This window comes from Convolutriloba macropyga, chromosome 10 (genome assembly GCF_964194025.1).
Source record: "Convolutriloba macropyga chromosome 10, txConMacr16.3, whole genome shotgun sequence".
NCBI lineage: Eukaryota > Metazoa > Xenacoelomorpha > Acoela > Convolutidae > Convolutriloba > Convolutriloba macropyga.
Window position 1 is genome coordinate 19059998 of NC_134477.1, and position 27151 is coordinate 19087148.

General features: G+C 35.7%; 1 protein-coding gene across 1 annotated transcript; it reads left to right on the top strand.

The window, feature by feature from the left end:
* Positions 1–740: 740 nt before the first annotated feature.
* LOC142348348 (uncharacterized) lies at positions 741–11797 on the top strand. The gene is made up of 5 exons (XM_075399661.1): positions 741–877; positions 4077–4185; positions 4813–5030; positions 9496–9638; positions 10144–11797. Exons 1-5 carry the CDS (start codon positions 820–822, stop codon positions 11740–11742), a joined length of 2127 nt encoding a protein of 708 aa, XP_075255776.1. The 5' UTR covers positions 741–819; the 3' UTR covers positions 11743–11797.
* Positions 11798–27151: the final 15354 nt, after the last annotated feature.

The window sequence follows — 27151 nt, forward strand, 5'->3', positions numbered from 1 at the left end:
TGCCATCACTTTTAGGCACGTAGCTCTGGCATATTTAGACAAAAAATAGAATTAAAACGCTCTTAGGTGCAATTTTTTCATAAAAACTGTTGAAATTTTGGAAAATATAGACAAATATTTAGCCAAGAAAGTTCGATCATTCCATTCAGCGACCCTCCTCTATTTTTAAAGGTTAATTGTAAACTAATTACACTATCGTTAAACATTTGACCATATTTTAGTGAAATTGATCAACATTTGATCAAAATAACGGCAAAAACAACTAGCAAAAACAACTAGTGAAAGTTTGTCACAATTAACCGAGATTAGTCAGTGTTATGTGAGGTTATGGTCATTAATTTATTCCAGCATCAATCTAACTATCTTCTGCTTATTTTGTTTCCGCATAAACAATCTCAATTGACCTCAATGACGATTATGCGAATGACTACTAAAGACCTGATACTAGAGAGTCTTTGAGCCATGATATATATTTGCTTTATTTCACGACAGCTTCATGTTCAGAGATGTTTTTTGCGATAGCTTCGCATTAAAATTTGAGTGAGCAGCAGTGAGTATTTTGATGATAAAGTGCTCATAATTTTCGAGCAAAATATCGGCTAGAAAAGTGTCAGCAAAGTTTACATCCAAAAATAATGTCAATTTACAATTTGAACAGAGATTCAATTCATTAATTTGTCGAACAAACGTTTGAATCATTCAAAGTTTATGTAAATGTGAATTCTACCTTCAGAGAGCATTCTAAATAAATAATAAAACATTTCAACCCGTTGACTGGTCTTTTCGGATTGGCATTATATTGCGGAAAAGAAGAGTTAAATGGACGCCTTAAACATTGTATTGCGCTATCTTCATTTAAATGTGCTAATTTCCTTCGGTGAGTAACTTTTGCCTTTGTGTTACTGAATATTTCACAGTCAAGGTTAAACTGAATCACTAGTTGTCCTGGCTAAATCATTGACGTAAATCAGATCCTTCTAACGTTGAGACGTCTAGCTTTCACTTGTTCGAAATGATCATTGCGTTCACAAATTTGTTTCGTCAACCAACCTAGTTCAAATCCGACGCTGATCTTGCAAGAATCTTGCATACCCGACAGCCATCTTGCAAGATCCTGTAAGATGGTGCTCCTAATCTGATAATAAAGACTCTTGTAAGATTCTTGTCATATCTTGCAAGATAGCCGTCCCCCAGTGATAAAATACGGCATGGACCAACTTTTTGTCATAACACTGTCTAACCATAAGAGTTTATAAGAATTTAAGTTTCTGCATGGATTGAAATTTGTGTAGCCTAACAGGAGACGACAAGAGCCAATAGAATTATCATACACCGTCAGAATTTTGTAGATAAATTACCAGATTCAAATTATCAAAATCTAACGGAGGGAAAATAAAACAGATGGCTCTCAGAACCCTTGATCGTGCGTTAAATTTCGACCGCAGCTCTAGCAGTACGGCGCTTTTTCGACTTTCTGTTTAAAGCTAGTTTTTACCGAGGAGCTCCACCTGGTCAAGATATCAGTTGAAAATTGAATAACAAAATAAAATCCACGTTGAATTCCATCAAAAGAACTTTGCTAATGAACGCTTCGGAAGTCTCCTCACTCAGACATCGCTGTATGATAGGAGACTCGAAATCTAAAATGTGGTCAATGTTGACAATCCTGTACCGCAGTTAAAATCCAGCTAAACGCCTTTTGTGGGTCAAACACTTTCATTGTCGAAAATACAATCTAGTGAGCATAAGCCAATTTTTTACAAAATCTTTCCTAAAATCAAAACTTTGTTTTACTCAATTTTTTCCTGCTTTCACACGTGTTCAATCAATCAGCAAGCAATCATATCAATAGAGAGCAATCAACCTTGCAGGACAATTGAAAAAACTCAAAAATTCTCAAATATCAAATATGAAGATAACAAAAATCCTTCAAATTATACATAGGAGTATTTTTGAAGCTCTTTAAATTTTGTCAATAATTGCCATCAGAACTTTTCAAGATGAATTTCCTTTTCGAGGTCTCAACGCTATGAATCGCTAAAAATGTAAGAACTGCGGTGAATGCGATGAAAAGTAGTGAAAGAAGAAATAGTTGACATTCAGGATGTCTGAGATTCGGACACGTGTACGGCAGTTTATTCTTCTTAAGAATTCCGGTATATGCAGTGAAAAAAAAATTTCACCGCTCGAACCGCAATTTTTATAGAAAGTCACCGCATTCACTGCGTTCATCGCTGAAAGATGTGTGCGCTTTGTAGTGAAAAATATTTTTTCCACAGCTATTCATCTCGACGTTTGCATTGTTTTCTCGACAAGACGTTTATCCAGGTTCTGTTTTGAATTCGGCATGTTAAGAAAATAAAATCTTGGGTGAAAAAATACTTGGATCAAAAGAACGAAATCCACAACTTGTGACAGTGGGAGATTTATTAGAAATTTCCTACTGAGTTCGATACACAAAATTAGAATGTTAACCAATATTTTGAAAGTTGGCGGTAATTGGCGGTTACCATTCAACGGAGGCTCAAACTTAACTACCATGTACCTTCCAGTGATGATACGTTTTCCCGGGTCGAAGTAACAACGCTAAAATTTGCTAGAAAAGGAAAATTTTAGTAAATGCGGTGTATATAAGTGAGTTTTGCGGTTTCTAGTGTTGAAACTTTTTTTCTCGTTTTCTCCTTTGTCGCTTGGTAGCAACGAATTTTTTTTTCAACGCTAATGCATTGAAAATCAAAAAATCTCCGCCAAAAATTGCTTAAAGTTGATAGAAAATGCCAAAATTGATTTTTTTGATAAAAAATTCTTGAATATGATTTGATTAAAAAGCAATGGAAAAAATCAAATTTTGATTTGTTTTATCTACTTCTAACTTTCTTCGCCCAACCTCAAAAATATGACCGTAAACAATATCAAAAAATTTTGATACGTTTCTCAAGTTTAATTTCAATGAAACCTTAGGATGCGATATATCGTTAAAGCTTACGGTTGAACCCGCAGGCGAACTCATTAGAACTGTGCTGTGCATCTAAAAGTACATTCTGAACTACTGTAGCCAAATTCGAAGGGCCAATTTTGAAAAACAAAGCTAATATTTCCTGTTAATTTCTATCAGTTTTAATTTCAATCACATTTTTCTGTCACAATGACCTATTATTTTTTTAATCACTTTATTAAGTTTATGTTAGCAAGGAAACATATCCCTTGGAGAAAAAAATTTAGGCGAACTCAAACTTCTGATTCGCGGAAAATATTTACGAAGTGGCTATGTGACTCTGCTTGAAGTCACTGAGAACTTCTGGCCTTTATCGAGAGCCCCAAAGGGGTTCGAGTTATAAGTCAGAATTTCAAAGTAACTTATGCAGAGTTACGTAGCCATGCTTAAAACACGAAACGCGCACGTTTTAAAACAACGAAAGTCAACGGAAGTCAACTTTTGGCTACGTACGAACTCCTGGCATTCTGAATTCTGGCACTGCCGACTTTCGCCATTCTAAAATGTGAAAGTGAGTCTTTTAAGTTTAAGTGTCAGAGTTCATTTGATCTCCAATTTCGTAAATGAATTCTGAAAAGCGGCGTAAGAGCATGAAAATGGATAATTAACTTTCCTAGCCTCAATTTTCAACGAATTCGTTTCCCATTTTCAGTTCTACACTATCTCACGTTTGACATCATTTTGACTTTTAATTTGTCAAATGCTAAAAAAAACAATTACGCACCTGGATGCTTGGGTTGTCATTAACGAAATTGGAGTCATGAAAACAAAAGGAGGGGACAGAGAAGATGTTGTATTTATATTCCAAAAATGAGTCCAATTTTTCGCGATTTTGTGTAGTGATCAGTGGAATGAGACTCATCAATTATTTGCTCAAGATACATTACTCGAAGGATTAAATGTCTGCTTGCTGCTCTCTCAAAAATTTGTAAATTTTGCTAAAAATGTACTTTTATTGTATTTTCAGCCTTTTGAAAAATTCATTGTTATTATTATTATTATTATTATTATTATTATTATTATTATTATTATTATTATTATTATTATTACAATGATTTAATTTAAAAGAGTTGTTTTTAAGTCTGGTCAGCAGCATCATCTATTGGTGAGGAAAGTCATCCATGGAGATCTCTGGTATTCTGGCTGCCAAGTGAACATACCTATTTCGGCAGAAGCTGCGAGTTGTACAGGTGAGGCAATTTTACAATTCAAAGTACGCTTTTGTTACCGAATTGTTAGAGCAGCTGGTTTTCGCAAATTTAAGTTACCTGTAGGTTACATAGTATTATTATAGTTAATAGAAATAAATCTAGAAAATTCCCCTTTCACATCTTAAAAAAATCCATATCTTTTTTTTATGTTTATCTGTTTTTGTGCCCCCTCTTACAAATTATATGATTATTTACTGTACGTTACTTTGTAAAAAGTAGCACGTACAACTGGGGCCATAAAACTTGTTTAATAACCGAGCTTGTGGTATATCAAGCTAACAAAGTTGCTCCTTCAGCAGAGCTTTGGCGCAACGGTAGCATGACCGCCAGTGGTACTGGAGATAGCAGTTTTGATTCCTCTCAGCTCTATTTCTTTAGCAGTATATGGAGTTAGCTAATACCACAGTTGGGTTGCTACCTTTGTATGCTCACTGAGCATATTGCGCAAACCATTAAGCCCCGACAAAACTAAAAAAAATTATCTGTAGAATGCTGTGTCTGAAGCTGTGAATAACGCTATGATAATTTAAAACTTTCTACTCAGATATCTTCAATTAATTACTTTACAAAATTATGAACAGAGATAACCTCATATCTTTTTTGCAGCCAGTACTATTGTCTTCATGCATACGAAGGTCGTATCCGAAATGGTCCAGATACACCCAGAACACAGTCTACCGTCGCTTCACCCAGAGTACATCTTGAGGGCATGAGTTTCGGAAACCGGACTGCTTACTATAATGAGCTGGAGGAGAGATTTGACAAACTAATCAGACCCAACTGGAACAGAATCAACATGTTTCCAGAGTTCATACAAGCTGTGGGTAAGACCTCGACGAAAATGTTAAGGAACTGATTAAAAAAACCATTACTGACACTGCAGAAATATGAATCGTAAGAAAAAAAAACAAAGTTTGAAAGTGGGTGGATCAATTGTGATTTTTGCTGATAATCCTGTAGTAACATTGCGTTTCGTGAAGCTGTCAGTGTAAGGATGAGCTCTCACTAAACCATAATTTTAAGTTGTGACCATAGTTTTTCAAATGGTGCCTGCTGTAATGAAACATATATTCTAGACTTTTGGTTGCTCTTATTTGGTTGCGACTTCTTGTGGGGTCACCATTTTATGTAATGAAACATATATTCTAGACTTTTGGTTGCTCTTATTTGGTTGCGACTTCTCGTCAGATGTTTTCGGGAAAAGAGTAACTCACAGGTTTTTTTGGCGGTAGTTCAATCATCGGCAAATTTCATGCTTTTCTTGAGTTCTCAAGGTCATTGGGAACACCTGCTATTATGGTGCAAGAAAATGTCGCAAAAGCACAAAAGTGACCATGCATATCAAAAAAGAGCAATGCTGTTCATAAAAAAACAGTCTAGAATATAGGGGAACAATTAAAAAAAGTGAAGAAGAGAACTTAGCTATGGCCTAATACTGTTCCGCTGCAATTACCCTGAAAACAAAAGTATTGTCATTGTTTTATTTTTTCTGTATAATAAATGATGTAAACTTTATAATTTATCCGTAACTATTACCTGTATTAGCCACATTCAGTATGTTCACCTCTGCAATTTTCAAATTTTGCAACAGAAAAATATTTAGCCGTAAATCGAAATACAAAATTGACCTTCGATTCCTCAACTTGGGGCTAGGTTACATAAATTACAAGTAAAATTACAAAATTACAATATTAATAAATCCAAACTTTTCTTGTCAGAAATGATTACCCTTAAGCAACATAACCTGGAAACAGTCAATGATTGAGAACTTTAATGTTTTCTCTCTTTGAAGCTTTCAATTCCGCCAGCTGTAATACCCAGTAAAAAGACTTATACAAATCACAAACCATAAAACTATACTTAAACATTGCATTTTGTCAACTCTTTATAACGAAGTCGATCCCCTAGTCGAAATCCTAAACTAAAATAAATATCCTGCAAAATTAATACAAATGACGCTTATCTTGCACGAAGCCAAACCCGGGCATTTAACTTGCAAGAATCTTTCAAATTCTCGCAAGAAAGACGTCGAAACAATTTAGAATATGAGCTGCATTTTTTTAAAACGATTCAACAAAAAATATTTCTTATTAGTTCAGCCCATTGAGTGAAGCTCTCGGATCTAAACACAAACTTTTTTCTCAATTTTACCACTGATAACGTAATTGAAATACTCATTGCAAGAAAATCTTTTTCAGTGATTGTTTTAATGGTTATTTTTTCTACACTAAAAGTAAATAGGCATGTGAAAGCTAAAAGAGTTGTACGAAAGCCTCCAGTGCCTTCCATATTATGATATTCGAAGTTTTGTATGACTTTTGTCCATCAATTGAGACGATTCTGTGGATCCAATCCTTTGAATCAAAATTAAGTAACAAAAAACTCAAAACATAATTTTCAACAACCAGTTAATTGTGACAAAACGTATAGCATCTGCTATGAAGTCCTTTATAAGTTTTCAGAAGCGATGACATAAAATTTTTCACTGGCTAAGTAGTTACTTGTCGAAAATCATAAGTGCTAAATCTTGTCCATCTTCTAAACCCTTTTTAAATCGCTCTATAGCAGAATGGAGCTCCTGTTGACGTTTCCACAAAGATAGAGGATAAAATTGGGGTTCAAGTTTTTTTTTCGTTAAAAACCCTTCTCTCGGGCCAAAACAGGAAGTTTCAACTGAACTCTACCGTTGCAATTACGTGTTTGCAATACTCGTTGCAACAAATAGTTTTCAGTTCATGTTTTTTTGGTTAATATTGTCCACACCTATTGTGAATAGAATAGTAAGCACTAAGACATAAAACAGCCTCAAGTGCACTCTGGTTTATGAATTCTAACTTTTTTAGGTTTTTAGTTTACTAAATGAGACGTTTCTGTGACTCCATTCATTTTGATTGATTATTAGGCAGCATTAATCACAAAAATTTAATAACAGTTATCAGTTGAGAGAGGCAAAAAACAGTGCCTGCAAGATGTTTCGTACCCTTGCAAGCCTCTTGCAATGTTCTTGCAAGATCTTTCAATATAGCAGTCTCTAATAGACCAATGTCATTCAGCTTTACTCCGTTATAAATTGATTTCAAACGGAAGAAAATCCTGGTCTTGCTCATTTTTAGTTACAGCAACAAAAACGAGCATCCGTTCCACCTTCCTGGTTTCCTGTTTCCTTTCCTCAGTTTACTTCGTTTTTCAACTGTAGAAATGCATTGTTGATATTATCAATTGTAAAGATGATAACTTTTGATCATTTCATCATACCAAAATACATCATGTACAAACTGTTTAACTAATTATCTATCATCGTTTCACTTAGTGCTGCGTTTTTAAAACAAAAACTCCAACAAAAATTCAGTGAAATTATGCATCTGCTCAGCTGATTTACTTCAAAAAACTTTGTTCGAAAGTTGTGTAATAACTTATTTTCTGTAATAGCAGTGCGCACAAGCGCCATAACAGCTTATTAAGATGTATTTAATTCATGTGACCAATTATTATACATTTTGGTTAGCTCACCCCTGAGGCTGCAAAAACAGAGACGTGGGGATACAATTTAGGTTTTTTCAAAAAACCACGTGTTCGGCAGCTAATGATACCAAAAGTCAAGCAGTGGCTGCATTGGCCAGCTGTTGCATGAGACGGTTTTTAGGCAAAACTTTTTGTTCGAGGTCTTTTAGCTGAACGAGTTAATTATTCCTGTCCAGGAGAACTTTTTCGATAATTGAATGTTTGAGTCATTAACGGTTAATTTTGGAGTTAAAAAGAGGTTCCCAGTTATTTTGTGCTCTTTTCTACTCCAGATAGGGAATGAGACCTTTTATGGATGTCAAAATGATTGTAGGTGCACATCCTCTACAATAATTTTGACATCCATAAAAGGACTCAAAAGGACTCCCCTACAATCAACGTTTCAGATCACAAAAGTACGTCAGTGTTTCTGGCTTTGAAAAACATTACTATATGCAGGATGAAATATTTTATTTTTGGGGTTTCCTCTTAATTCAATCTTTTTTTCATAACATGTTCGATTACTCCAATGTGTTTTGGCCTATTGAGCGAACTAATAGTGAGGAATAATGTAAATGACTCAATACAAAAGCGTTTGCAGTTGTTTTCTTTTGTGATATTGTGACGCTATTTCGAAGTGCTTATTTGGTTTTAACCCCACTTAGGGAGGTTTCTATTCACACATTGAATAGAGAGGTTTTTTGGAGAACCTCTCTAATCAATATATTTTTGTCGGACTCAATGTTGTTTACAAGTTCCCTTTGGATGCTTGTGAAATGAATCTATCGATGAATAAAATGCTTCGTTCATTAAATTCCATCAGTTCGAAATTTTTTAATAAAATTTTATGGCCAATTGAACTAAAAGCGTTTGATAACTCCAAGAAGGTTGCTGAGACAAAAATATTTTTTTTTTCAGTTTGATGTCTTAAAAATTATTTTATGTACACTAATGCATCATTTGTTGAGCGCTTTTTCTTAAAATCAATTCGCCTTGTTTATATTTGTTCAAGAAGTTGTCTATTCAGTCTTTTAATAAATCTTCAATGACCATAGATACACATGGGTTATTGATATTGGCTTTTGTTTTTTTTCGGTTCTACCGGATCATTTTCATTGTGAATTGGGGTAACATGAGCAGTTTTGGGCACTTCTGGTAAGATTTACCAAAAGCACCCGTTTATCTTGATGCAGCGTACTTTCTAACAGTTGATCTGGCGTCTTTCAAATCCCATGGAGGAATAAGTGATGGCCTTTGGGTTTTCCGGTTCACTGGTTTATTAATGCTAAGCAGTCAATCTTGAAAAATTAGAACCCAAGTTGTTGAAAAATTTTTATCTTAACTTTTAGATTTATCTTTTAACGTTTGACAAGGAACTAAAATTTCTTAGCATAAGAATTCGACTGTTTCTTGCTTCTCAAACCCAACTTTTTGACTTTTTACCAAGTTTTATCAAAACATGCCAACGATTTTTCACATCCTTTTAAACCCAACATAAGGACCCGTTCTTGGTTCCTAAATCTGAACTTACTGAACATTTCTTAATATTTAAAACTAATGATACCAACAAAACCGAACACTCCGATGACCTTTTACGATTGAAATCGGTCAAATCGATGATTCCTAAAATAATTTTTTGTCGTTTTGTAGTTTTTGTTCGCAGGTCTTTTGATGCGAAGTTAATCTGCTCTTATTTTTCGAAGATTGCTATTTTGCACTATAGGGTGTGATAACAGGAGTTCATTCCAATACTGTAACAAACCTTCATATGAACAGTGCATATTGCAGGTTCTTCACAGCCGTGCTGCAGCAGACAGATTGAAACATACATGCATCATGGCCACGATATTCTCAAAATGACACCTGAGGAGTACTGGAGAAAGTTGACAGACTACCCAAACGAAAATAATAAACCACTCAACTACATTAGGGTATCTGCGCCATGAATGTTCACACTTCAATCAAGAACATAGAACTGCTATTTATTTTTTTTTTCAAATGATGGCACAGATTGCGCAAATTTGATTTTTTTCCCGAGAAACTTGGCGCTTTTTATCATGACTGCTATAGGCATATTTTTAAAATGAAGCCCAAAGTTGGAACGATTATTGACTCTGAAAGAGGGGTGCTTGATTGATTTTATTAATTTGAAAGGTTTTTTTGTGCAATCATTTGTTTAATTATGTTAAACTTGATAGGCTAAGAAAAGCGCGCTAACAAGTTTCACATTTACAGACCCGGGCAGAGGATTTTCCGAGACTGAAAGAGTGTAAAGATTGTAAAAAAGTATAATTTCCTCAAAAATGCTCTCCTAAACTCTTTTCCCTGCTATTTAAGAGTGAAATTTGCTTTACACCTTCATTCTCGCTCAATAACTGTGGAATACGGGTGGAGACCTCGGCCAGGGGAATCAGTGAAACATAACTTTATTTTCAGGCGGTTTTCGACCCTGCAATCTGCTTGAACATCATAACCGAAATTGGATTCGGACCAGGAGGAATGGGTGCCATAGCCGGACCATTCAGACCTTCGTATCCACTTATTTTTCCTGCCATGCCCGGAATCGATCCCCGGATCTTCCGAAATCTAGACCCTGGCCTTCACCTGACTTTTTCATGGTTCAAACACACCATAATGTGCAAAAGCCAACCTTGGATCTGTGCCGATTATCCTATGAGTCACCCAGTTGAAGATCATGATTCTGATGAAGATCGTACAGAACAGGAGCAAAAATATCAGTTTCAAGATAAAGATCAAGGTCAGGGCCATGATCAAGTAGGTCCTCAAGAACGAGTTGGAGATAGAGGTCTTGAAGAGCAGGGTGGCCACCACGATGACACCGATTTAGGTGAAAGGAACCCGAGTGACCAAGATTTTGAGGTTTTAGAATCACTTCCGAGCTACCAACGGTATAGGAGTACTGAGGAACTCAGCAGCCAAACAAGTAGCTCATATACGGACTCAGGTAGCCGTGAAATATTTCCAATACTGGAAGGAGATTCAAGTGAGGAAATGGATGAAAGTGGTGAAGGTCAAGAGGGTGAATTACTTTACGAAGGTCACCTGAGCCATGGAAGTCGTGGCAGTCTTGATGGGCACCATTCAAGCACTGAAACTCAAGGAACAGTTTCAAGTCGCGGTGGCATTGAAGGTGATCAAGATCGAGAGAGTGTTCTTTCGAATGAAAGTCGTGTCGAGGTTCTCAGAAGTCGTGGAGTTTACGAGGTTGGTGGAACACCGGGTGACCTCGTGAACTACGAGACCCCTGAAAACCTGACGGATCGGGGAAGTAGTCAAGGTCATTCGAGCCACGGAAGCTGGGAAGATCTTGAAGATCACGAAATTAATGAACGTAGTGAAAGTCCTGGAGACTGTAAGAGTCATGATGGACGTGAAAGCCAAGAAGGACGCCGGAGTCATGACAGTCATTCGAGTTATGAGAGTCTTAGAAGTCATGGAACTCATCACAGTCGTTCAAGGCCTCAAACAATTCCAGGAAACTCTGGAGGCGAATACGGAACCCGAAGTCACGATGACCCTCGAAGCCCCGGACACAGTAGCAATGACGGATCTTACAGTCTAGCGGGCCTTATGAGTAACATTGCGAGCCAGGAAGAAATTGCGAGCCAGGCTGCAATTGCCGGAACCGTGGCAGAACAACCCGGTCAAGATTTGGATGACAATGATCCTTTTGAATTCCCACAACTTCCTGTGTATTATGAAAATGACCATCCTCAGGATGAGAGCAACTTCGGAGGAAGAAGAAGGAACAATAACCATTTCGACCCGCCAAACTCACCTTGTTCCAGTTCTTCCAGTAGTTCGTCCAGTAGTTCCTCTAGCCGTTCTTCAAGTAGTTCGTCCAGACATTCGGCACAAATAAGGTCGCGAGAAGAACCAAACAGCAGAAGGCCAGTAGAGCGACGATACAGATTTCAAGATCTTGATCCATTTGATGTCCCCATATGGCTGCCTGTTTGGGGGGAGTTTATGAATCACGATCAAGGGGGGAATATGGATGGTGGGGTGAACTGATGTAAGGAAAGGGTATTTTGGGGGGCAGTGGTGGGTAATGGAGATAGTTTCCAGAAACTGCCCTGAAAACATGTATAAACTGTTGCAGCATTAATTGTTGCCCATTTCATTATAACTGTTGTCCATATTTTATTATAATTGTATGATTGAAAATGTTTTTCTGTAGAAGCTTCTTTTCTTTTTAACAAGCAGATTTAGTTTATAACCCAGGATGAGGTCCCAGACCGAAACCAGATATGTCCAGACCGAAATGAACGCACGAAGGGGGTGTCGTGCGTTCAAAATTACACGGTCTGAAAACACGGATGAACGCACGATGGTCTGGACATGAACGCACGATGGTCTGGACATGAACGCACGATGGTCTGGTGAACGCACGATGGTCTGGACATGAACGCACGAAAGTCTGGACATGAACGCACGAAAAATTTTCGTGCGTTCATTTCCAGACTTTTGTGCGTTCATATCCAGACCATCGTGCGGTCATGTCCAGACCATCGTGCGTTCATGTCCAGACCATCGTGCGTTCATGTCCAGACTTTCGTGCGTTCACCAGACGGAAAAAATATTACCTGCTGGGGTGCAGTGCAGATCCTTGAAGCTGAAGACAGAGAGGGTTCCAAAACTCCACAAATCCAGATATTTAAAGTCTTTTTTTACGTGAGGTACATGAACATCTTTATACTAATAGTAGACATCGTTTTTTGCTGGCGTGAGCAAAATTATTCAAGGTGTCTATCTATCAGCATTAAGAATAAAATGAACCTCTAATAAGATAAGACTTTTTTTGACACTCATTCAAGAAAGCTGAAATCAACATAAACATATATGACACATCATAAACACACATCATAGACTCAAACCAAAAGACCGAAGCGAGAGACGAGCGAGACAACGCGAGAGACGAGCGAAAAACGAGCGAGAGAACGCGAGACGAGCGAGAGAACGCGAGACACGAGCGAGAGACGAACGAGAGACGAAAACACGGGCGAGGGAACGAGGGGAGGGGGAAGGGAGAGCACCGAAAAATCTTGACGCCCGAAATGCGTCCCACCCATTTTTAACTCTATATTTTTAATTTTTTTTTTAAAAAAACCAAGCAACACTTAAAACACATAAATTCTGCACCAACACCAGCTACATCAAATATTCTTTTTGCCTTACACTCTAGGAACACTGGGAACAATCCACATCAAATTTGGTTTGATTTGAACAACTCTAAGACCTAATCAAAGAGACCTAATTTTAAAAATTATTTAAAATTAAATATTGGAATTAATCGGAAACTGACGTACGAAAAACTAACTTTTTTCCTACGCAAGCTATAGCAAAAATTCTTTTTGTTGTAGACTCTATATACCCTGGGGATATTCCATACCAATTTTGATTTGATTTGAACAACTTTTTGATCCAATAAAAAAGACCTATTTTTAAAATTCCTTTTTCGAGAAATTCAAAAAGTTCCGTATGAAATACTAACTTTTTTCCTAGACAAACTATAGCAAAAATTCTTTTTTTCCTACACTCTACCTACACAAGGGATACTCCATACCAAGTTTGGTTCAATTTGGACAACTCTAAGACCTAATCAAGAAGACCTATTTTTAAAAATTATTTAAAATTAAATATTCGAATTAATCGGAAACTGACGTACGAAAAACTAACTTTTTTCCTACGCAAGCTATAGCAAAAATTCTTTTTGTTGTAGAATCTATTTACCCTGGGGATACTCCATACCAATTTTGGTTCGATTTGAACAACTTCTTGATCCGATAAAAAAGACCTATTTTTAAAATTCCTTTTTCGAGAAATTCAAAAAGTTCCGTATGAAATACTAACTTTTTTCCTAGACAAGCTATAGCAAAAATTCTTTTTGGCTTACACTCTACCTACACAGGGGATACTCCATACCAAAATTGGCTCAATTTGGACAACTCTAAGACCTAATCAAAAAGACTTATTTTTAAAATTACTTATTCAAAATTATTTGGAAATAATAGCAAATTTCCGTATGAAAAACCAACTTATTTACTAGGCAAGCTAAACAAAAAATTCTTTCTGTTTTACACTCTCGATACCCTTGGGATACTCCATGCCCAGTTTGGTCTGATTTGGACAACTCCTTGACCCGATGAAATAGACCTATTTTCAAAATTCGTTATTCTCGAAATTCGCAAATTTCCGTATGAAATACTAACTTTTTTCTAGGCAAGCAATAGCAAAAATTCTTTTTGTTTTACACTCTACATACCCTGGGGATACTCCATACCGAGTTTGGTTTGATTTGAACAACTCCTTGACCTTATCAAAAAGACCTATTTTTAAAAATTATTTAAAATTAATTATTCGAATTAATCGGAAATTAACGTACGAAAAACTAACTTTTTTCCTACGCAAGCAATAGCAAAAATTCTTTTTGTTTTATAATCTAGGTACACATGGGATACTCCATACCGAGTTTGGTTTGATCTGGACAACTCCTTGACCCGATGAAATAGACCTATTTTCAAAATTCCTTATTAGCGAAATTCGCAAATTTCCGTATGAAATACTAACTTTTTTCCTAGTCAAACTATACCAAAAATTCTTTTTGTTTTACCCTCTACATACCCTGGGGATACTCCATGCCGAGTTTGGTTTGATTTGAACAACTCCTTGACCTTATCAAAAAGACCTATTTTTAAAAATTATTTAAAATTAATTATTCGAATTAATCGGAAATTAACGTACGAAAAACTAACTTTTTTCCTACGCAAGCAATAGCAAAAATTCTTTTTGTTTTATAATCTAGGTACACATGGGATACTCCATACCGAGTTTGGTTTGATCTGGACAACTCCTTGACCCGATGAAATAGACCTATTTTCAAAATTCCTTATTAGCGAAATTCGCAAATTTCCGTATGAAATACTAACTTTTTTCCTAGTCAAACTATACCAAAAATTCTTTTTGTTTTACCCTCTACATACCCTGGGGATACTCCATGCCGAGTTTGGTTTGATTTGAACAACTCCTTGACCCGATGAAAAAGACCTATTTTCAAAATTCCTTATTAGCGAAATTCGCAAATTTCCGTATGAAATACTAACTTTTTTCCTAGGCAAGCTATACCAAAAATTATTTTTGTTTTACCCTCTACATACCCTGGGGATACTGCATACCGAGTTTGGTTTGATTTGAACAACTCCTTGACCTTATCAAAAAGACCTATTTTTAAAAATTATTTAAAATTAATTATTCGAATTAATCGCAAATTAACGTACGAAAAACTAACTTTTTTCCTAGGCAAGCAATAGCAAAAAATTTTTTTGTTTTACCCTCTACATACCCTGGGGATACTCCATACCGAGTTTGGTTTGATTTGAACAACTCCTTGACCCGATGAAAAAGACCTATTTTCAAAATTCCTTATTCGCAAAATCGCAAATTTCCGTATGAAAAACTAACTTTTTTCCTAGGCAAGCAATTGCAAAAATTGTTTTTGTTTTAGACTCTATATACCCTGGGGATACTCCATACCGAGTTTGGTTCGATTTGAACAACTCCTTGACCAGATCAAAAATACTATATTTAAAAATTAAATATTTGAAATAATCGCAAATTTCCGTATGAAATACTAACTTTTTTCCTAGGCAAGCAATAGCAAAAATTCTTTTTGTTTTACCCTCTACATACCCTGGGGATACTCCATACCAAGTTTGGTTTGATTTGAACAACTCCTTGTCCCGATGAAAAAGACCTATTTTTAAAATTCCTTATTCGCGAAAATCGAAAATTTCCGTATGAAAAACTAACTTTTTTCTAGGCAAGCAATAGCAAAAATTGTTTTTGTTTTAGACTCTATATACCCTGGGGATACTCCATCCCGAGTCTGGTTCGATTTGAACAACTCCTTGACCTGATCAAAAATACTATATTTAAAAATTAAATATTTGAAATAATCGCAAATTTCCGTATGAAATACTAACTTTTTTCCTAGGCGAGCTATACCAAAAAATTCTTTTTGTTTTACCCTCTACATACCCTGGGGATACTGCATACCGAGTTTGGTTTGATTTGAACAACTCCTTGACCTTATCAAAAAGACCTATTTTTAAAAATTATTTAAAATTAATTATTCGAATTAATCGGAAATTAACGTACGAAAAACTAACTTTTTTCCTACGCAAGCAATAGCAAAAATTCTTTTTGTTTTATAATCTAGGTACACATGGGATACTCCATACCGAGTTTGGTTTGATCTGGACAACTCCTTGACCCGATGAAATAGACCTATTTTCAAAATTCCTTATTAGCGAAATTCGCAAATTTCCGTATGAAATACTAACTTTTTTCCTAGTCAAACTATACCAAAAATTCTTTTTGTTTTACCCTCTACATAACCTGGGGATACTCCATGCCGAGTTTGGTTTGATTTGAACAACTCCTTGACCTTATCAAAAAGACCTATTTTTAAAAATTATTTAAAATTAATTATTCGAATTAATCGGAAATTAACGTACGAAAAACTAACTTTTTTCCTACGCAAGCAATAGCAAAAATTCTTTTTGTTTTATAATCTAGGTACACATGGGATACTCCATACCGAGTTTGGTTTGATCTGGACAACTCCTTGACCCGATGAAATAGACCTATTTTCAAAATTCCTTATTAGCGAAATTCGCAAATTTCCGTATGAAATACTAACTTTTTTCCTAGTCAAACTATACCAAAAATTCTTTTTGTTTTACCCTCTACATACCCTGGGGATACTCCATGCCGAGTTTGGTTTGATTTGAACAACTCCTTGACCCGATGAAAAAGACCTATTTTCAAAATTCCTTATTAGCGAAATTCGCAAATTTCCGTATGAAATACTAACTTTTTTCCTAGGCAAGCTATACCAAAAATTCTTTTTGTTTTACCCTCTACATACCCTGGGGATACTGCATACCGAGTTTGGTTTGATTTGAACAACTCCTTGACCTTATCAAAAAGACCTATTTTTAAAAATTATTTAAAATTAATTATTCGAATTAATCGCAAATTAACGTACGAAAAACTAACTTTTTTCCTAGGCAAGCAATAGCAAAAAATTTTTTTGTTTTACCCTCTACATACCCTGGGGATACTCCATACCGAGTTTGGTTTGATTTGAACAACTCCTTGACCCGATGAAAAAGACCTATTTTCAAAATTCCTTATTCGCAAAATCGCAAATTTCCGTATGAAAAACTAACTTTTTTCCTAGGCAAGCAATTGCAAAAATTGTTTTTGTTTTAGACTCTATATACCCTGGGGATACTCCATAGCGAGTTTGGTTCGATTTGAACAACTCCTTGACCAGATCAAAAATACTATATTTAAAAATTAAATATTTGAAATAATCGCAAATTTCCGTATGAAATACTAACTTTTTTCCTAGGCAAGCAATAGCAAAAATTCTTTTTGTTTTACCCTCTACATACCCTGGGGATACTCCATACCAAGTTTGGTTTGATTTGAACAACTCCTTGTCCCGATGAAAAAGACCTATTTTTAAAATTCCTTATTCGCGAAAATCGAAAATTTCCGTATGAAAAACTAACTTTTTTCTAGGCAAGCAATAGCAAAAATTGTTTTTGTTTTAGACTCTATATACCCTGGGGATACTCCATCCCGAGTCTGGTTCGATTTGAACAACTCCTTGACCTGATCAAAAATACTATATTTAAAAATTAAATATTTGAAATAATCGCAAATTTCCGTATGAAATACTAACTTTTTTCCTAGGCGAGCTATACCAAAAAATTCTTTTTGTTTTACCCTCTACATACCCTGGGGATACTGCATACCGAGTTTGGTTTGATTTGAACAACTCCTTGACCTTATCAAAAAGACCTATTTTTAAAAATTATTTAAAATTAATTATTCGAATTAATCGCAAATTAACGTACGAAAAACTAACTTTTTTCCTAGTCAAACTATACCAAAAATTCTTTTTGTTTTACCCTCTACATACCCTGGGGATACTCCATGCCGAGTTTGGTTTGATTTGAACAACTCCTTGACCCGATGAAAAAGACCTATTTTCAAAATTCCTTATTCGCGAAATTCGCAAATTTCCGTATGAAATACTAACTTTTTTCCTAGGCAAGCTATACCAAAAATTCTTTTTGTTTTACCCTCTACATACCCTGGGGATAATGCATACCGAGTTTGGTTTGATTTGAACAACTCCTTGACCTTATCAAAAAGACCTATTTTTAAAAATTATTTAAAATTAATTATTCGAATTAATCGCAAATTAACGTACGAAAAACTAACTTTTTTCCTAGGCAAGCAATAGCAAAAAATTTTTTTGTTTTACCCTCTACATACCCTGGGGATACTCCATACCGAGTTTGGTTTGATTTGAACAACTCCTTGACCCGATGAAAAAGACCTATTTTTAAAATTCCTTATTCGCGAAAATCGAAAATTTCCGTATGAAAAACTAACTTTTTTCCTAGGCAAGCAATAGCAAAAATTGTTTTTGTTTTAGACTCTATATACCCTGGGGATACTCCATCCCGAGTCTGGTTCGATTTGAACAACTCCTTGACCTGATCAAAAATACTATATTTAAAAATTAAATATTTGAAATAATCGCAAATTTCCGTATGAAATACTAACTTTTTTCCTAGGCGAGCTATACCAAAAAATTCTTTTTGTTTTACCCTCTACATACCCTGGGGATACTGCATACCGAGTTTGGTTTGATTTGAACAACTCCTTGACCTTATCAAAAAGACCTATTTTTAAAAATTATTTAAAATTAATTATTCGAATTAATCGCAAATTAACGTACGAAAAACTAACTTTTTTCCTAGTCAAACTATACCAAAAATTCTTTTTGTTTTACCCTCTACATACCCTGGGGATACTCCATGCCGAGTTTGGTTTGATTTGAACAACTCCTTGACCCGATGAAAAAGACCTATTTTCAAAATTCCTTATTCGCGAAATTCGCAAATTTCCGTATGAAATACTAACTTTTTTCCTAGGCAAGCTATACCAAAAATTCTTTTTGTTTTACCCTCTACATACCCTGGGGATAATGCATACCGAGTTTGGTTTGATTTGAACAACTCCTTGACCTTATCAAAAAGACCTATTTTTAAAAATTATTTAAAATTAATTATTCGAATTAATCGCAAATTAACGTACGAAAAACTAACTTTTTTCCTAGGCAAGCAATAGCAAAACATTTTTTTGTTTTACCCTCTACATACCCTGGGGATACTCCATACCGAGTTTGGTTTGATTTGAACAACTCCTTGACCCGATGAAAAAGACCTATTTTTAAAATTCCTTATTCGCGAAAATCGAAAATTTCCGTATGAAAAACTAACTTTTTTCCTAGGCAAGCAATAGCAAAAATTGTTTTTGTTTTAGACTCTATATACCCTGGGGATACTCCATCCCGAGTCTGGTTCGATTTGAACAACTCCTTGACCTGATCAAAAATACTATATTTAAAAATTAAATATTTGAAATAATCGCAAATTTCCGTATGAAATACTAACTTTTTTCCTAGGCAAGCTATACCAAAAAATTCTTTTTGTTTTACCCTCTACATACCCAGGGGATACTGCATACCGAGTGTGGTTTGATTTGAACAACTCCTTGACCTTATCAAAAAGACCTATTTTTAAAAAATATTTAAAATTAATTATTCGAATTAATCGCAAATTAACGTACGAAAAACTAACTTTTTTCCTAGTCAAACTATACCAAAAATTCTTTTTGTTTTACCCTCTACATACCCTGGGGATACTCCATGCCGAGTTTGGTTTGATTTGAACAACTCCTTGACCCGATGAAAAAGACCTATTTTCAAAATTCCTTATTCGCGAAATTCGCAAATTTCCGTATGAAATACTAACTTTTTCCTAGGCAAGCTATACCAAAAATTCTTTTTGTTTTACCCTCTACATACCCTGGGGATAATGCATACCGAGTTTGGTTTGATTTGAACAACTCCTTGACCTTATCAAAAAGACCTAATTTTAAAAATTATTTAAAATTAATTATTCGAATTAATCGCAAATTAACGTACGAAAAACTAACTTTTTTCCTAGGCAAGCAATAGCAAAAAATTTTTTTGTTTTACCCTCTACATACCCTGGGGATACTCCATACCGAGTTTGGTTTGATTTGAACAACTCCTTGACCCGATGAAAAAGACCTATTTTCAAAATTCCTTATTCGCGAAAATCGCAAATTTCCGTATGAAAAACTAACTTTTTTCCTAGGCAAGCAATTGCAAAAATTGTTTTTGTTTTAGACTCTATATACCCTGGGGATACTCCATACCGAGTTTGGTTCGATTTGAATTACTCCTTGACCCGATCAAAAATACTATATTTAAAAATTAAATATTTGAAATAATCGCAAATTTCCGTATGAAATACTAACTTTTTTCCTAGGCAAGCAATAGCAAAAATTCTTTTTGTTTTACCCTCTACATACCCTGGGGATACTCCATACCGAGTTTGGTTTGATTTGAACAACTCATTGTCCCGATGAAAAAGACCTATTTTTAAAATTCCTTATTCGCGAAAATCGCAAATTTCCGTATGAAAAACTAACTTTTTTCCTAGGCAAGCAATAGCAAAAATTGTTTTTGTTTTAGACTCTATATACCCTGGGGATACTCCATAACGAGTTTGGTTCGATTTGAACAACTCCTTGACCCGATCAAAAATACTATATTTAAAAATTAAATATTTGAAATAATCGCAAATTTCCGTATGAAATACTAACTTTTTTCCTAGGCAAGCTATACCAAAAATTCTTTTTGTTTTACCCTCTACATACCCTGGGGATACTGCATACCGAGTTTGGTTTGATTTGAACAACTCCTTGACCTTATCAAAAAGACCTATTTTTAAAAATTATTTAAAATTAATTATTCGAATTAATCGCAAATTAACGTACGAAAAACTAACTTTTTTCCTAGGCAAGCAATAGCAAAAATTCTTTTTGTTCTACCCTCTACATACCCTGGGGATACACCATACCGATTTTGGTTCGGTTTGAACAACTCCTTGACCCGATGAAAAAGACCTATTTTTAAAATTCATTTTTCGAGAAATTCAAATAGTTCCGTATGGAAAACTAACTTTTTTCCTAGGCAAGCTATACCAAAAACTATTTCCGTTTCACCTTTTAACTACACATGGGATACTCCATACCGGGTTTGGTTTGATTTGAACAACTCCTTGACCCAATGAAATAGACCTATTTTCAAAATTCGTTATTTGCGAAATTCCCAAATTTCCGTATGAAAAATTAACTTTTTTTCCTAGGCAAGCTATACCAAAAATTCTTTTTGTTTTACACTCTCGATACCCTTGTGATACTCCATGCCGAGTTTGGTCTGATTTGGACAACTCCTTGACCCAATGAAATAGACCTATTTTCAAAATTCGTTATTTGCGAAATTCGCAAATTTCCGTATGAAATACTAACTTTTTTCCTAGGCCAGCTATACCAAAAATTCTTTTTGTTTTACACTCTACATACCCTGGGGATACTCCATCCCAAGTTTGGTTCACTTTGGACAACTCTATGACCTAATCAGAAAGACTTATTTCTAAAATTACTTTTCAAAATTTTACGGAACTAATAAGAAATTTCCGTAGAAAAGCTAACTTTTTCCCTAGCCAAGCTATACCAAAAATTCTTTCTGTTTTACACTCTCAATACCCTTGGGATACTCCATGCCGAGTTTGGTCTGATTTGGACAACTCCTTGACCCAATGAAATAGACCTATTTTCAAAATTCATTATTTGCGAAATTCGCAAATTTACGCATGAAATACTAACTTTTTTCCTAGGCAAGCTATACCAAAAATTCTTTTTGTTTTACACTCTATATACCCTGGGGATACTCCATACCGATTTTGGTTCGGTTTGAACAACTCCTTGACCCGATGAAAAAGACCTATTTTTAAAATTCCTTTTTCGAGAAATTCAAATTGTTCCGTATGGAAAACTGACTTTTTTCCTAGGCAAGCTATACCAAAAACTATTTCCGTTTCACCTTCTAACTACACATGGGATACTCCATACCGGGTTTGGTTTGATTTGAACAACTCCTTGACCCAATGAAATAGACCTATTTTCAAAATTCGTTATTTGCGAAAATCGCAAATTTCGTATGAAAAATTAACTTTTTTCCTAGGCAAGCTATACCAAAAATTCTTTTCGTTTTACACTCTCGATACCCTTGTGATACTCCATGCCGAGTTTGGTCTGATTTGGACAACTCCTTGACCCAATGAAATAGACCTATTTTCAAAATTCGTTATTTGCGAAATTCGCAAATTTCCGTATGAAAAACTAACTTTTTTCCTAGGCCAGCTATACCAAAAATTCTTTTTGTTTTACAATTTACATACCCTGGGAATACTCCATACCAAGTTTGGTTCACTTTGGACAACTCTATGACCTAATCAGAAAGACTTATTTCTAAAATTACTTATTCAAAATTTTACGGAACTAATAAGAAATTTCCGTAGAAAAGCTAACTTTTTCCCTAGCCAAGCTATACCAAAAAGTCTTACTGTTTTACACTCTCAATACCCTTGGGATACTCCATGCCGAGTTTGGTCTGATTTGGACAACTCCTTGACCCAATGAAATAGACCTATTTTCAAAACTCGTTATTTGCGAAATTCACAAATTTCCGTATGAAATACTAACTTTTTTCCTAGGCAAGCTATACCAAAAATTCTTTTTGTTTTACACTCTACATACCCTGGGGATACTCCATACGAAGTTTGGTTCTTTTTGGACAACTCTGTGACCTAATCAGAAAGACATTTCTAAAATTACTTATTCAAAATTTTACGGAAATAATAAGAAATTTCCGTATGAAAAGCTAACTTTTTTCCTAGCCAAGCTATACCAAAAGATCTTTCTGTTTTACGCTTTACATACCCTGGGGATACTCCATACCAATTTTGGTTCGATTTGAACAACTTCTTGATCCGATAAAAAAGACCTATTTTTAAAATTCCTTTTTCGAGAAATTCAAAAAGTTCCGTATGAAAAATAAACTTTTTTCCTAGGCAAGCTGTACCAAAAATTACTTCAGTTTCACCTTCTAACTACACATCGGATACTCCACACCGAGTTTGGTTTGATTTGGACAACTCTATGATCTTATCAAAAAGGCCAATTCTTAAAAATTATTTAAAATTAATTATTCGAATTAATCGGAAATTAACGTACGAAAAACTAACTTTTTTCCCTCGCAAGCTATATCAAAAACTCTTTTCGTCTTGCACTCTGTATACACGTGCTATAATGTACAACAATCTTTTGACCCTATTGAATTTGCCTATAATAGAAACACAGAAGTCCGAAAAACCATGCCGCAAAATAATCTATTGAAAAATTTGTTAGGAAAGAACAAACACGCTATAAATCGAAACTAACAAAGGACTAAAAATTTTTTTGGGCTCCTTAGTTGTGCTCGAAGTGGCTGAGCATTGTAATCAGATAGGAGACTTCATTAAATTTAAAATAGAAGAGTTTATATTTAATGGCCGTCAAAACTATTTCCATTTTCTCCTCTGTATCTTCCACAACGAAACCAAAAGGAACAAATTTTTGCTCTTGCATTGTAACTAATTTCAGTTTCTTGACAACTCGGAGTTGTCGGAGCACACAGCGTTCCACATCTCCACGAAAAAAGAAGAGAATTTCGCCGACAAAATACTCGTCGCCACTTAGGTCGTCGTCAATTGAGACACAAACAAACTTATCAGCAACACATCCTCGTCCGTAGGCCGCCGATGATAAGAAAAAAATTCCAATTTTACGGCAAAACAGTTTCAAATTTGGATTTTCTGTGCGAAACTTTCTTGTCTCAGTGTTTTCTACAAATCCGTAACATTCATCTAGTTTTTTCTTCTCGTTAAAAGTTCCGTATGAAAAACTAACTTTTTTCCTAGGCAAGCTGTACCAAAAATTACTTCAGTTTCACCTTCTAACTACACATCGGATACTCCACACCGAGTTTGGTTTGATTTGGACAACTCTATGATCTGTGAGTGGTGCAATCAAAAGTCTGTTGGCCGACTCAAACATGGCAGCAGATGCGGTGAACAATGGTCCTATATTTTTCGCCTGCCATCCTAGATGCCGGAGTAGATGAAAATTTATCGACTCCATCTTATTTGTTTTCTCCGACATGCTGATGCAGAATTCTGACAGCAGTTTATCACAAAAATTAGCATTCTCGTTAGATTCAAAAAGTATCCATCTTTGAATTAAATCAAACCAATCGTTGAATCAGAAGGAAAATCTAAGCAAGAACTAGACAAATGACTTCATTTACAAATCAAATCCACAAAATGAATCAATTTTGTCATAACTAACAACGATTAGAGTTACAACTAACTGCGCCGTAAAATTTAGGCAAAAACGAGACAAATGTTCTGTTTTTTTGTAACCACTGTCATGATAAGTTTAAATCAAATGTCAAGTTTAAATATAGCTAACTTAGAGGTCTAACTGAAACCTTTCCTCTTGGCTACAAAGGTTTTACAAAAAAACTATTGTTATTTCATTCTGCCTGATTGTTTGCAGTCGTCGGCGTCTCTGATACTTCTTGCCTATGTTCAACAACCTCAGCATTTTTCAGATAGCTTTTCCTCTACCTTCCTGATTGGTTTGCAGAATCTCTCGCCTTCCTCAGTGCCATTCGAGGTGTCAAAGGATACTTTTGCTTCACAACGTCTAAACAAGAGAAAACTCTCTGCATGAGTAATAATTTTTAAGAATAAAAGACAGATGCTAACTTATTGCAATTTTTCTAGAACTATTTTTTGAAGAGTGAGATCAACAGAAAAGTACAAAAACCTTCAAACAAATCTCATTTTTCTAGAGGCGCTTCTGTACGTGTGCCTGAGCTCTGACTGTACATCATCTGATCAACCAAGCCGTCAACTCCAAAAATTTTTCTGCCCAAACAACGGCCAAGTTGAGATGGATAGCAGTTTGCCACATGGGTCTTCATCAGATCTTCTCCCTCAAATTCAACTCTATGAACTTGGTATGCGGTCCTCAAATCTGGATTCTCGTCAATGCTTTGAAACCCAAACTTTTGAAGAATGAAGATTTCCTGAACGTGTTCGAGCTGAAATAAAACACCTTGGAAAAAAGGTTTCGTGTTTGATTGAAAAAAATTCAAACCAACCGTATCATCGAGCTCGCCCCGAATTTTGCGTCGCTTCTTGTCATGCTTTGCTTTAATTCCAACCCCCACTTGTTGTGCACGATTCATTCTTTCGTCGTGACCTTTCAAGAAGTCTTCGAACTCTTTGCGCATGGAAGTTGAGCAGCTCTAGAAATTAAAAAAAAGTATTGAGAGAGCAAAGTTGTGGACACTTTACAATAAAAATATGTATAATGTCAGCCAATGGTTTGGTAACTTTTTCCAATTAAGGGATTGAACAATGAAATCAAAAGCTTACGCCATTTTTCAACAGCAAAACAACAAACCTCTGATTTGTCAGCAGCCGTTGTCGCCTTTGGCAGAAAAAGAAGTGACCGTGTCTCTTTGTTTGGTTCTGCGACTGCTTTTGTGGGGCCAACACTTTTTTCTGTTACGTGTGCTCTGGCTTTTGCGGGACCAAGACTTTTTTCTGGGCACGTTTGAGGCATCTCTTTTTGCGTAGCTTCAGTCAGTTCGGGAGACGAGAAAAGCAGATCAGGTGAGTCGACATGAGTAGCTGCCGGTTGAGTTGCGCTTGTTGTTCCTGGCCCATCCCAGAGAAAGGGTGGTCGCTGTCCTTTCTTATAAATTTCGGCCGCTTGCTTCTTGTATTCGCGCACTCTCTCGGCCGGACCTCTACCCAAATACAGCATTCTGCGAGGATCGCGGTTGTGTCGTATGAATTCGTACTCTCCAGGTTGTAAGGCGAGCTTCGCTTTGTCAGAATAATCTCTGGGCCAAGCAATACTATTGAGACCCGTCGATACACAAGCTTTTTCGTATATGAAAACAAACAACGTATTTCTATGCTCATGACGAATGCTGCGTTCAACTTGTGTTTCCGGGTCCGTCTCAAAGCTGGGAATTTTTACTTGCCTCTTAGGGCGATCTCTGGAATTGGCCAAAGATCTGAAAGACAGATTGAAAATTATTCACATCGAAGCAAGTCAAATAGTTGAGTACAAACAAGTAGAATCAAAGAAAACAAGATTGAAAGTCATTATGTTTCTTGTGGGTTCATGAGTGAAACTACACACTATCTCATAAATTAAATTTGGAAGCTTTGATTCAGTTTAAAGCATTAGAAATCTAAACTAACTCATAAATTTATCTGCTGCATCTGAGTCCTGTTGCATCTGACAGTTATAGAACTAATAGAAGTACATACAAGTAAAGTATACTCTTAGCACCTTGAATGATCTATGGATCTGGAACAAAGTGAGTGAACTCAATAAATCTATGTTTATGCATTTTCTTGGTTGGCTTTTTTTCCCCGATAAAAATCTTTCTTCTTATTCTTAGCTTCTTCGCTGTACTTGCCTTTACCTTCTAACCTCTGCTTCGCATTTAATCCAGCATTATTGGCCGCTTTCTTGTCTTGTTTTCTGGCATCGGGGAATGATGAGCTCGGAAACTTTCTCTCAAATGATCCTAAAATTGAGACTTGTTAAACGTTAACTTACTAAAGGGAGTTCACGGGATTTTGGGAAAACGTCAACCATCTTTCAGAAACAAGAAATTTTCTAACTCACGAAAAAATTTTAGCAAGGACTCCTTTGATGCACACTTTCTTCCATCTGTCAGGCTCTTTGTGGGTAGAATCATTTCGTAAGCCAATCCATCAACTCCGTAAATCCACTTACGAAGTGCCAGTCCGTATTCGGATGGTTTGTGCCCACTGTAGACATGGTCTAGATTTTTCCCGTTCAGACCAAACTGCACAGGAGGTTTCTTCTCCACAAACCGAAAGACTGTGTGCTCATCAAGATCGTCGTGGTTATCCGTTTGATCCTCGTCTGGGTTATCTTCAACGTTACCAGGTTCTTCCGAAAGTTCCGCAATCTCGTCAATACTTGCAAGCGCGCTGGTGACCTTCAAGAGAACACAAACTTTTTAAAATGATAATGTAAGTTAAGTTGTCAAATTAGACTAACGTAATTATTGAAGTTGCGCTTCACGGCTAGCAAATCATCGGCGGCCTGACTTGTTGAGCCTCGCAGAAGGCCGACCAAGTCATGCATCCGTTTCACATTCTCTAGCAAAACTTCAGTCATTCCTTTATGTTTTGCACAACACTAAAAAGAAACAATGATCAGTGCTTGAGCCGACTAGGATTTCAATGATGCAAGTAAAAGATAATCATACCGAGACAATAGATCCCTTCGCAATCTTTGACGA

Excerpts from the sequence above, each read along its gene's own strand:
- LOC142348348 (XM_075399661.1), top strand. The coding sequence starts at position 820 with ATGGACGCCTTAAACATTGTATTGCGCTATCTTCATTTAAATGTGCTA. Across the intron at positions 4,186-4,812 it reads AGAAGCTGCGAGTTGTACAG|CCAGTACTATTGTCTTCATG; the intron begins GTGAGGCAATTT and ends TCTTTTTTGCAG. Across the intron at positions 5,031-9,495 it reads AGAGTTCATACAAGCTGTGG|GTTCTTCACAGCCGTGCTGC; the intron begins GTAAGACCTCGA and ends TGCATATTGCAG.